Raw genomic sequence first — 12,717 nt, 5'->3', positions numbered from 1 at the left:
AGCGATGGCGCGTAAGCGAGCGATGGCGCGTAAGCGAGCGATGGCGCGTAAGCGAGCGATGGCGCGTTGACGAGCGATGGCTCGTAGGCGGGCGAAGGCGCGTTGGCGGGCGAAGGCGCGTTGGCGAGCGATGGCGCGTTGGCAAGCGATAGCGCGTTGGCGCGTAGCGACCGATCGCATACAGGAGAGTTAACGCATGTGCGCGTAGGAAACCTACGACGATTGAAGTGTTGGCACGTTGAAATCGCTTGCTCCCAGGCGAAGAATCGCGCGGGCGCTTAGGAGATCGCTGGCGCACAAGGAGAGCCCAGGGGTGCCTGTGAGCGCCCGTGCGCTAGCTTAGGTGTCTCCTGGGCAGCGCGGTGTGAAGTGGAAGCATGCTGGCGCGTTGGCACGCTGCAACTGGAACCGCGCGCCAACGGCGCGAAACTCCAGAAGGGCGCTGCGAGTCCAGAAGAACCTGTGAGCGCCTGTGCGCTAGCGTAGGAACTTCTTGAACTGCGCGCGACGAGGCCGTAGTTGCGTGGCCAGAAGATATGCGCGGCCAGAAGATATCAGCGAGGGTGCAGAACCAGGGAGATCGTCGGCGAGGAGGCGATGGAATAAACTCCTTGCCTGCGCCCAGATGCGAAGATCGTGGGCGCGTGGGCGAACGTTGGCGTGTATTGCGCACATCAGGAAAGGGGGCGCAGATGTGCGCTGGCGAGCAGGTGAACGTAGAGTTCAGCGAAGAAATAATCTCCCTGCTTGCGCCCAGATCCGGAGATCGTAGGCGCGAGGGCGAACGTTGGCGTGCATTGCGCACATCAGAAAAGGGCGATAAGATGTGCGCCGGCGAGCAGGCGATCGTGGGCATTCAGGAGACCGTTGGTGCACAAGCCGCGTAGCCGCACAGAAGGTCCAAGAAGCGTTGGCGATCAGGAGATCTACGGCGAGACTCAGCTACAGGAGATCGCTGGAGTGTTGATTCAGCAGAAGACTGGTCCACAGCCAGAGAGTATTTACGAACTACTGCGCGCGAGTGCGCAGGAGAACGAGGTTGCACAGGTAAAAACCTGGCACTAAGGGACTTACTCACATTGTGAGATAAGCCCTTTGCCCCGAAGGGACCGGTGCCCATCGGAAAACGGGGTGGAGTGGCGCCCACTGCGCATCTGCGTCCAGGAACGGAGATGGAAGACAAGAAGGTCTGGCAGGTGTCGGAGATAGCGAACGATCTGCCAAAAGATCTAGCGAAGCAGCTGTAACGGTCTGTTCTCGTCGAGGAGGATCCTCTGAGGCTGAAGATGAAGACGACCAAGAACAGGAGCACCATCATCAGTCCTCCGAAGAGGAGTCTCTGTTAGTGAATTCCCCCGAGGGGGAGAGACACTCGAAGGAGAGACCATTGGACTCAGCTGCCCCCTTGAAAGATGTTCAGAGGGGGGAACTGAGCCTTCAGCAACATCAGCAACAACAGCAGGGGAGTCCTCCGAAGAGGAGTCTCTATGAGTGTCTTCTTGCGAACGAGAGACTCTATCGCGAACGAGAGAGGAGAACACTTCGTAGAAGAGACCTGAAGAACTGATGAAGGCGCCCCTTAGGGCCATTGGATCAGCAAGCTGACCATAAAGAGAAACCCTCCGAAGAGGAGCTCCTGCAGCTGCCCAGCCCCTTGAGCGTAGCTGCAAGTGCGACCGCTCAGCACCAAGAGCATACTGTAATCGCACGAATTCCATGGTCCGGCCTTGCAACCGCTCAGCCCCTAGAGCATGGTTACAAAAGCGGTCGCTCAGCAACATGAGCATAACCGCCCGAGGACCAGGAAAAAACCAATCCAGGAATTATTAAGGTAAGAGAAGTTGCCCCCCATGAAGGGGAAAAAACTCATACCTGGGAAGGGAACCTCCCTCGGAAGGGAAGTTACCCACCCATGGAGGCGAACCTCCTGAGCGTTCTAAATGAACTAAGGAGCTGACAGTTGTCACGGGAGAACTTCTAGAAGAAGGAAACACGCCCATGACGAAGTCGTAGAGGAGGCGGCAACAGCAGACTCCCCAGGCCCAAACAGGACAGCTCTGCTTCGTTGGCACATTAGGCAAACGAAAAAACTAGATAGTTAACTGTAAAAATAAAATAATTAGTTAACATTTATTCCCCCGGGGGAACGCCGAAGAGGAACCCCGAGGGAAAAGAACATAAGAATTACGCACCAGGAATGCGCCCTCCTCCCCCACTGACACTCACGAGAAGGGGGGAAGGCGGAGAACTGTAACAAAAACAGAATTATAACAATTATAATTATGTAATTCATCTAAGAATGTTCACTAATAGTAAGAACGAATGAACCCCGAAGGAAAGCGTTCTACACAGAAGCTGATAAGTTAACAAATACAATTAGATTTGATTAAAAATAATTGAGACAAAATAAACGGAGTAGCAACTCAACCCACAACGGGAAGGAAGCTACCGTAATACGTAGTAGTAATAAAAGGGTGAATGACCTCAAGAGAGAGAGAGAGAGAGACCGTAGTCAAACTAAACTCCCATGTTCCCTACGCTGATAGACCAAGTTCCCCGTAGGGAAGGAGGAACGGCGGCGAAACAGATTAATAAATAAAGTCCAGCGATGACGATTCCCCACGGCGCCCGCCGAAGGGAAGACCGAAGGACCAAGAGAGAGATCGCGAACCATGAAATGTCACCGTGGGGGCCTGGAACCACACGGAGATGTTGTCGTACAATTGAGTGGACTTCCTACACACACACACACACACACACAGCACAAACATTGAAAAGGAAACTTACTGTATTTCTATACTCAAATATATACATAAACATAAGAATGTTTACATATATATCAAGTATAAGAAAAGTAAGTAATTAAGTAAAGACAAAACATTAATGGCTGCCATGCGAGGACGGGACAGAGACGTCTGCCCACTGTCCGAGCCAAAAGCGAAGTGAAGCAGTTCACCGGTGTGTGCGGGGGGAGGGGTAGCTAGCTACCCCTCCCCTACCCCCTCGCTAGCTAGCGAGAGGGTAGTTAACCGTCGTTAAAAATCTAATGGCTCGTCATTTCAGCTACGCCGAAAGTAATACCCTATGTAAATAGCGTGGTTTGTATTTCGGTTACGGAACAAATAAGAATTAAGTATGCACCCTCCTTCCCCAGATGACATCCATGGGAGAAGGGGGGGAGTGGAGTAACTGTAATATAAACAGAATTATAACAGAATTATAATTATCTAAATCTTCTAAGAATATTCACTAATAGTGAGAACCACCGACCCCCCGAAGGGAAGTGTTCCCCACGGAGAAAGCTGAAAAGTTAAAATACAATTAGATTTCACTAAAAAATAATTGAGACAAACAAACGGAATAGCAACCTAACCCACAACAGGAAAAGAGCTTCCGTAATAGTACGTAGTTGTAGTAAAGGTGAACGACCTCGAAAAGAGAGAGACTGTAGTCAATCTTAAAAGGCCACATTCCCTTCGCCCAGAATCCAAGTTTCCCGTAGGAAAAGAGGAAAAGCGAAGATAATAGATGAATGAAGAAGGTCCAGGTGATGACGATTCCCCTGCGGCGGCTGAGTTAACGGAAATATGCAGACGGGAAGACCGATGGACCAGAGAGGGAGATGCCGTCCCCCACGAAGTGGAACTGTGCTGGCCTTGCTACTACGCAAGTGTCGTTGTCGTATATCACACACACAGCACAAACACTGAAAAGAAAATTTACTACATTTCTATACACATATATATACATAAAGATTAGGAATGTTTATATATATATTTACAAGTATAAGAAAAAGTAGGTAAAAAGACAAAAATTAATGGCAGTCCAAAATAGGCGACGAGAGAGAGAGGAAACAACCGTTCTCGCTCCGAGCCAAAAGTAAAGAGAGCTCAAGCAAAGGTGTATGAGGGGGGGGGGGGTAGCAAGCTACCATTCCCTACTCCCGCTAACTAGCGGTGTGGGTAGTAAACCCTCGTTAAATTTTAATGGTTCGTCATTTCAGCTACGCCGAAAGTAATACCCCTATTAAATAGCGTGGTTTGTATTCCAGTTACGGAACAAACCCTTGTTCTTATACATGATACAAACATTATCTGGTAATGCTTGTTCCAATTCGTTATACATACAGCGAGACCTGTATGTAGTTAATGCTATGTTTGTTCATATGTTATATGCAAACCTTGAGACTCCTTTCCTACGTCTAGTATGACTCTTCCCTGCAGAGGGCAGGAAGCACTAACATGGTTTATGTTTAGCAGTAATGACGTATAACAGAAACGTCATATGTCTCAATGGTCTGGATGACCAGGAAAAACTGTCCCAAGGTTAAGGCACTTTAAAAATCCACAGATACAGTACTTTCTAGTAATTCTCTGGTAAGCTTCCATCAGGACGACCTGGCTTGAGCCCAAAAAACGGATTTTGAGCGAAGCGAAAAATCTATTTTTGGGTGAGATAGCCATGTCGTCCTGATGAACCCACCCTCCTTTTCTACAGAAAAGGTCTTGGCAGGATTCCTCCCGAAATTACTACATCTGTAGCACCATGCTCAACGCTACAAGGAATAGCCCGCTAGCTTGACATACAGTGCCATCTAGATACTCAGTAGTAGTACGGGAGGAAGGGTACCTTGATAACGGCTCCCCTTCTATTTTTGCCACTTTCCCCCTCGAAGCGAAAACGCTATTCGGGGTGAAGATTGCTATGTGTCGTATCAAGATATACTGTACGTCCCCTGATTAATGCGATTTCCTTAAATGAAATTTTAAGGATACTCGCGCCAGGAGTTAGAATTCTGGAGACCTAAAGGTAAATTCTCTGGGAATATCACTGTGGCAAATATCCCTTAGAAAGCTACTTATAGGAACCTACCATCAGGACGACATGGCTATCTCACCCAAAAATAGATTTTTCGCTTTGCTCAAAATCCGTTTATTAACCCTATTTCACACTCCACCAACTACATTTCTTTAAACATAAGACAACTGTACTTGAATTAATATACTAAAAGTTTCACTTACTCGTCTCAGTATGGATGGCAGAACATTACGAACAAGAGCAACTCTCTTTGTATAATTTCGTCCATCTGTTGTTTTGCTTCTCTCTATGGTATTGCAGAGTACAATATTAGGATCGTGGTCATTAGGGAATTTTGACAAGTGGGTGGCGGCCACCACTTCTACAGGTTCCTTGTAAACATGTTCTGCTGTTATTGTAACAGTCATTGCGGAACCTGAAAAAAAATATTAATGTTATTTGTAAATTATATTCAATAACTAATTTAAAGTCCAGGAACAATCAATAGGGAAATTTACTGTATCTATGCTATTCACTGATAACCAGTTAACATTTCAATATTGCACCAATGCAGGCTTCTTCCACCCTACAATTTAATAGATTTACTTTTATTCTTCTTTAACAATAATTTAAAATTACAGTACCTACCTGTATTATTCTATCTTTTATATCAATATGTTAATGCATTATAGTTTTAAAATCACAATTTTTCACCTTCACTCTTATACAGAATAGGTACTCTGAAATTTCTCAGAAAAGATAAAGCAACCAGAATTTGGTTCATAGGGACTTCCTGGCCCCTCAGGAGGAGTTTCCTATTAAAACATGATGGTTTGTATTAGTGTAGAAACAAATCTCAAATTTTTGAAGTACATTACTGTACTTTAATTTGTGTTTCCTAACTATAAAAATCTGAGTCTTTTAATTGAAGCATGACTTCATCAAAGGTTAGAATAGCCATTAAAATTAAACGAGATACAGTAGTTATAACTACCGGCAGGTGGCGGGAATCCCAACCCACCTGTTGGTCACCTAGACACTCGCTTTAAACCTTAGGCCTAGCACTTGCAGGTGGTTGAGACGAGAAGTGTAACTTAATAGATTTAGATTTGCATAGTTAGGAAAAATACAATTACAGTACTTAAAAAGTATGAGATTTGTTCTTACATGAATATAAATCATCATCCTTTAATAGCATCATCTATTAGGAGAGAGAAAATTCCTGTTTTAACTTTCCCGGGAAGTCTTAGAACACCTTGTCCTCTGGGAAGGAAGGTGATGATGACTCCTGACAACCTCCTAACAGTCTTAGGATGGAGATGTCAGGTGTTACGATAGGCTCCTACCAAGAAAAATGGTAATCAATGAAAGGAGAACCTATATCATTGTATACAATATGTTGTACGAACATATACTCTTCACATTAAGAAATGGATTTCCATGCATTCTATATATAACCCCTTTTGTCTGGGAGGATAGGGGAAATACTACTTAACAGATCTTGTCTAAAAAAGAAGCTTGCTCAATTATGAAGTTCACCTGCTCATATATGGCAACCGTGACTGCTGCACCCTTTAGGAAGGGGGAAGAAAGAAGGGTAGAAGGCTAGTCATTCTACCTTTCAATCTAAGCTTACATCAGAACTGTATCTTTGATGATATGCAACCTGTCCTGTGAAAGTGCTAGGCTGGCTACATAACCTGCTCAGTAGCCACCATGAGTAAAGGTACCTAAGGACTTGAGAGTATACTCCCGCAGATGGTGGGAGGTAAGAGAAATCTGCATTATCAAGCTTCCGTTTAAATACCAAAGCCACCGACAGGTTCTGCCTGAGTGCTAAGGAGAACCAGATGTACATAACTTTGTGAGCCGATGCTGGATCTCTAACTCCTTTGCTGGTGGGTGAAGGAAACTAAGGGTCCCATGGCTAGCCTTTTTCCACAGGAGGAAAGAGAGACAAAAGATTTCTTCCATCCAATGCTCTTCCCCATGTTACCCAATGGCATGACAGGCCTTCCCCCACTCACATCAGCAGGGGCTGCCAACTTTATTATTATTATTACTATTATTATTATTATTACTTGTTAAGCTACAACTCTAGTTGGAAAAGCAAGATGCTACAAGCCCAAGGGGCCCAACAGGGAAAATAAACCAGTGAGGAAAGGGAACAAGGAAAAATAAAACATTTTAAGAACAGTAACAACCTTAAAATAAATATTTCCTTAAAAAACTATAAAAACTTTAAAAAAACAAGAGGAAGAGAACTTAGATAGAAGTGTGCCCGAGTGTACCTTCAAGCAAGAGAACTCTACCCCAAGACAGTGGAAGACCATGATATAGAGGCTAAGGCACTACCCAAGATTGAAGAACAATGATTTGATTTTGGAGTGTCGTCCTAGAAGAGCTGCTTACCACAGCTAAAGAGTCTCTTCTACCCTTACCAAGAGGGAAGTAGCCACTGAACAGTTACAGTGCAGTAGTTAGCCCCTCGGGTGGAGGGGAATTGTTTGAACCTCAGTGTTGTCAGGTGTATGAGGGCTGAGGAGAATCTGTAAAGAATATGCCAGACTATTCAGTGTATATGTAGGCAAAGGGAAAGTGAACCGTATCCAGAGAGCAGGATCCAATGTAGTACTGTCTGGCATCCTCCCTTCTTATTTCTACCACCCTTCCTGAATTGGCCGCCAGGTTGGGCATGAAACGGTGGAGCCCTGTCTTTACTTTTCTTTGAGGAAGAAGCAGCTGGAGGTCCTAGTTGAAATGACAAATTCGTAGATAATTTGTATTTTTCCTAACTATACAAACCTTAGCTATTTATTAGGGGTTATACTTTCGGCGGAGCTGAAATGACGAGCCATTAAAAATTTGCGAGGGTTAACTACCCACACCGCTAGTTAGCGGGGGTAGGGGGGGAGTAGCTTGCTACCACTCCCGTACACACACCTGTGATTTAGTCACTTTGCTTGGAGGTAGGACTTCAAGGGGGACAGGGATGGCGGGCAAGTTTGTACAAATAGCTAAGGTTTGTACAAATAGCTAAGGTTTGTATAGTTAGGAAAAATGTTATTTTCATTAGTAAAATAAATTTTTGAATATACTTACCCGATAATCATGTAGCTGTCAACTCCGTTGCCCGACAGAAATCTACGGACGGGATACGCCAGCGATCGCTATACAAGAGGGGGGTGTACTCACCAGCGCCATCTGTGGTCAGGTACTCCAGTACTTCTTGTCAACACCACCTCAATTTTTCCCTCGGTCCACTGGTTCTCTATGGGGAGGAAGGGTGGGTCAATTAAATCATGATTATCGGGTAAGTATATTCAAAAATTTATTTTACTAATGAAAATAACATTTTTCAAAATTAATCTTACCCGATAATCATGTAGCTGATTCACACCCAGGGGGGTGGGTGAAAACCAGCGTACATGTTAATCAAGAAGCTAAGTATCCCGTATTTCATTTTTATCAGTTATTCAAAATAACAAATGAAATTATAAGTACCTGGTAAGGAAGTCGACTTGAACCATTACTCTGCCTTTAATAAGTACATCTTCCTTACTGAGCGCAGCGGTCCTCTTAGGAGGCTGAACAACTCTTAGGAGCTGAAGTATAAAGGGCTGCAACCCATACTAAAGGACCTCAACACAACCTCTAACCTAGGCGCTTCTCAAGAAAGAATTGACCACCCGCCAAATCAACAAGGATGCGGAAGGCTTCTTAGCCCACCGTAACAACCCAAAACAACAATAAAAGCATTCAAGAGAAAGGTTAAAAAGGTTATGGGATTAAGGGAATGTAGTGGTTGAGCCCTCACCTACTACTGCACTCGCTGCTACGAATGGTCCCAGGGTGTAGCAGTTCTCGTAAAGAGACTGGACATCTTTGAGATAGAATGATGCAAACACTGACTTGCTCCTCCAATAGGTTGCATCCATAATACTCTGCAGAGAACGGTTCTGTTTGAAGGCCACTGAAGTAGCCACAGCTCTCACTTCATGTGTCCTTACCTTCAGCAAAGCAAGGTCTTCATCCATCATGTGAGAATGAGCTTCTCTAATCAGAAGCCTTATGTAATAAGAAACTGCGTTCTTAGACATAGGCATCGAAGGTTTCTTAATGGCACACCATAAGGCCTCTGATTGTCCTCGTAAGGGTTTTGACCTTTTAAGATAGTACTTAAGAGCTCTGACAGGGCAAAGAACTCTCTCCAGTTCTTTACCCACCATGTTGGAAAGGCTAGGAATTTCGAACGATCTAGGCCAAGGACGTGAGGGAAGCTAATTTTTTGCCAAAAAACCGAGCTGTAAGGAACATGTAGCCGTTTCAGATGTGAATCCTATGTTCCTGCTGAAGGCGTGAACCTCACTAACTCTTTTGGCTGTTGCAAGGCAGACGAGGAAAAGAGTTTTGAGAGTAAGGTCTTTGAAAGAGGCTGACTGGAGAGGTTCAAATCTAGATGACATCAGGAACCTTAGGACTACGTCTAGATTCCAGCCTGGAGTGGACAAGCGACGTTCTTTAGAGGTCTCAAAAGACCTAAGGATGTCCTGCAGATCTTTGTTGGAGGAAAGATCCAAGCCTCTGTGGCGGAAAACTGCTGCCAACATACTTCTGTACCCCTTGATCGTAGGAACCGAAAGAGATCTAACATTCCTAAGATGTAACAGGAAGTCAGCAACTTGGGTTACAGTGGTATTGGTAGAGGAAACTGCATTGGCTCTGCACCAGCTTCGGAAGACTTCCCACTTAGATTGATAGACTCTGCGAGTGGATATCCTCCTTGCTCTGGCAATCGCTCTGGCTGCCTCCTTCGAAAAGCCTCTAGCTCTAGAGAGTCTTTCGATAGTCTGAAGGCAGTCAGACGAAGAGCGTGGAGGCTTGGGTGTACCTTCTTTACGTGAGGTTGACGTAGAAGGTCCACTCTTAGAGGGAGAGTCCTGGGAACGTCGACCAGCCATTGCAGTACCTCTGTGAACCATTCTCTTGCAGGCCAAAGGGGAGCAACCAACGTCAGCCGTGTCCCTTCGTGAGAGACGAACTTCTGAAGAACCCTGTTGATGATCTTGAACGGCGGGAATGCATACAGATCGAGGTGGGACCAATCCAGCAGAAAAGCATCCACGTGAACTGCTGCCGGGTCTGGGATCGGGGAACAGTACAATGGGAGCCTCTTGGTCATCGAGGTAGCGAACAGATCTATCGTTGGCTGACCCCACAGGGCCCAAAGTCTGCTGCACACGTTCTTGTGAAGGGTCCATTCTGTGGGGATGACTTGACCCTTCCTGCTGAGGCGATCTGCCGAGACATTCAAATTGCCCTGAATGAACCTCGTTACTAGCGTGAGCTTTCGACTTTTTGACCAAATGAGGAGGTCCCTTGCTATCTCGAACAGCTTCCTCGAATGAGTCCCTCCCTGCTTGGAGATGTACGCCAAAGCTGTGGTGTTGTCGGAGTTCACCTCCACCACCTTGTTTAGCAGGAGGGACTTGAAGTTCATTAAGGCCAGATGGACTGCCAACAACTCCTTGCAATTGATGTGAAGCGTTTCCTGTTCCTGGTTCCATGTCCCCGAGCATTCCTGTCCGTCCAATGTCGCGCCCCAGCCCGAGTCTGATGCGTCCGAGTAGAGATGAAGATCGGGGGTCTGAACAGCTAAAGAGAGACCCTCCTTGAGAAGGATGTTGCTCTTCCACCACGTTAGAGTAGCCCTCATCTCTTTGGAAACAGGAATAGAGACCGCCTCGAGCGTCATATCCTTGTTCCAGTGAGCTGCTAGATGGTACTGAAGGGGGCGGAGGTGGAGTCTCCCTAACTCGATGAACAGGGCTAACGATGACAGAGTCCCTGTTAGACTCATCCACTGTCTCACCGAGCATCTGTTCTTCTTCAGCATGCTCAGGATGCACTCTAGGGCTTGGTTGATTCTTGGGGCCGACGGAAAAGCCCGAAAAGCTCGACTCTGAATCTCCATTCCCAGGTAAACGATGGTTTGGGAAGGAACAAGCTGGGACTTCTCCAAATTGACCAAAAGACCCAGTTCCTTGGTCAAATCCAAAGTCCATCTGAGACTCTCCAGACAGCGACGACTTGTGGGGGCTCTTAAAAGCCAGTCGTCTAAATAAAGGGAGGCTCTGATGTCCGCCAAGTGAAGGAATTTCGCAATATTCCTCATCAGTCGCGTAAACACAAGAGGTGCCGTGCTTAGACCAAAACACAGGGCTTGGAATTGGTACACAACCTCTCCAAAGACGAATCTCAGAAAAGGTTGGGAGTCTGGATGGATGGGAACGTGAAAGTAGGCGTCTTTCAGATCCAACGAGACCATCCAGTCCTCCTGCCTGACCGCTGCTAGGACCGACTTCGTCGTCTCCATTGTGAACGTCTGCTTGGTGACATAAGCATTGAGCGCACTGACGTCCAGCACCGGTCTCCAACCTCCTGTCTTCTTGGCCACCAGGAAGAGACGGTTGTAAAAGCCCGGGGATTGATGGTCCCGGACTATCACCACTGCCTCCTTCTGTAACAGGAGCGACACCTCTTGATGTAACGCTAGCCTCTTGTCCTTCTCCTTGTAGTTGGGAGAGAGGTTGATGGGAGATGTGGTCAGAGGGGGATTGCGGCAGAACGGAATTCTGTAACCCTCCCTTAGCCACTTGACAGACTGAGCGTCTGCACCTCTTCTTTCCCAGGCTTGCCAGAAGGTCTTGAGTCTGGCTCCTACAGCTGTCTGGAGAGGAGGAAAGTCAATGCTTGCTTTTCGTGGACTTGGCACCTTTCTTGGACTTGCCCCTGTGACCGTCTGGACGGGAACTTCCTCGGCTGGGGGCTCTGCCACGAAAGGGCGGAATAAATCTGGTAGCAGGTGTATCAGCCACCGGGGTGCGGTAAGCTCTCGATACTGAAGGTACAATTTTAGCCTTACGTGCTGAAGAGGCCATGAGGTCATGCGTATCTTTCTGGATAAGAGCCGCAGCCATCTCTTTGATTAGCTCCTCCGGAAACAGGAACTTGGAGAGAGGAGCAAACAGTAACTGTGACCTCTGGCAAGAGGTGATACCAGTAGAAAGGTAGGAGCATAGATGTTCCCTTTTCTTGAGGACTCCTGAGACAAAAATAGAAGCAAGTTCGCCAGAACCATCGCGAATTGCTCTGTCCATACAGGACATGATCAGCATGGCCGAGTCTTTGTCAGAAGGGGCAGTCTTCTTGCTCAAGGCCCCCAGGCACCAGTCGAGGAAATTAAAAATTTCAAAGGCGCGAAAGATTCCCTTCAAGAAGTGGTCCAGATCAGAAAAGGTCCAGCAGACCTTAGAGCGTCTCATAGCCGACCTACGGGGAGAGTCAACCAAACTTGAGAAGTCGGCCTGGGCAGAGGCAGGGACCCCCAAGCCTGGTTCCTCTCCCGTGGCATACCAGACGCCCGACTTAGAAGCCAGCTTAGGAGGAGGAAACATAAAAGACGTCCTTCCCAGTTGCTGCTTGGACTGCAACCAATCCCCTAAAATCCTCAAAGCTCTTTTTGATGACCTGGCAAGGACAAGCTTAGTGTAGGCAGACTTAATAGGCTGCATGCCTAGAGAAAACTCGGATGGAGGAGAACGAGGGGTTGCAGAAACAAAGTGTTCAGGGTATAACTCTCTGAACAGAGTCAGGACCTTACGAAAGTCTATGGAAGGTGGCGACGACTTGTGTTCCTCCACATCAGAAGGAGGATCATCCAGGTGAGCAGCTTCATCCTCAGGAACCTCATCACCTGAGGGTTGAGAAGCGAGAGGTAACGATAAAGCGGTATGCTGAATGGCTGAATCCTGAAGAACGGGTGCATGCGCACTTGCAGATTCATCATCAAGCCTCTGCTGAAGAGGATGAGGGCTGGCAATGACAAAGTCATGAGGCTGGGATGAAGGAGGTTCTGCG

At 46.8% G+C, this 12,717-nt stretch overlaps 1 protein-coding gene across 2 annotated transcripts in view; it reads right to left on the bottom strand.

The window, feature by feature from the left end:
* The window catches only part of LOC137620745 (PRELI domain-containing protein 2-like), a 178,283-nt gene that overhangs the window by 135,898 nt on the left and 29,668 nt on the right, over positions 1 to 12,717 (bottom strand). For both annotated transcript variants that reach the window (XM_068351125.1, XM_068351124.1), the window contains exon 2: positions 5,022 to 5,233. In XM_068351125.1, coding sequence (XP_068207226.1) covers positions 5,022 to 5,225 — 204 coding nt within the window. In that variant the 5' untranslated portion in view covers positions 5,226 to 5,233. The remainder of the gene's footprint in view (positions 1 to 5,021; positions 5,234 to 12,717) is intronic.

The sequence above is a fragment of the Palaemon carinicauda genome, chromosome 27 (assembly GCF_036898095.1).
Source record: "Palaemon carinicauda isolate YSFRI2023 chromosome 27, ASM3689809v2, whole genome shotgun sequence".
Classification (NCBI taxonomy): Eukaryota; Metazoa; Arthropoda; class Malacostraca; order Decapoda; family Palaemonidae; genus Palaemon; species Palaemon carinicauda.
Note: the sequence above shows the minus strand (reverse complement) of the source record. Positions and strands in the feature narration are given on the sequence as shown.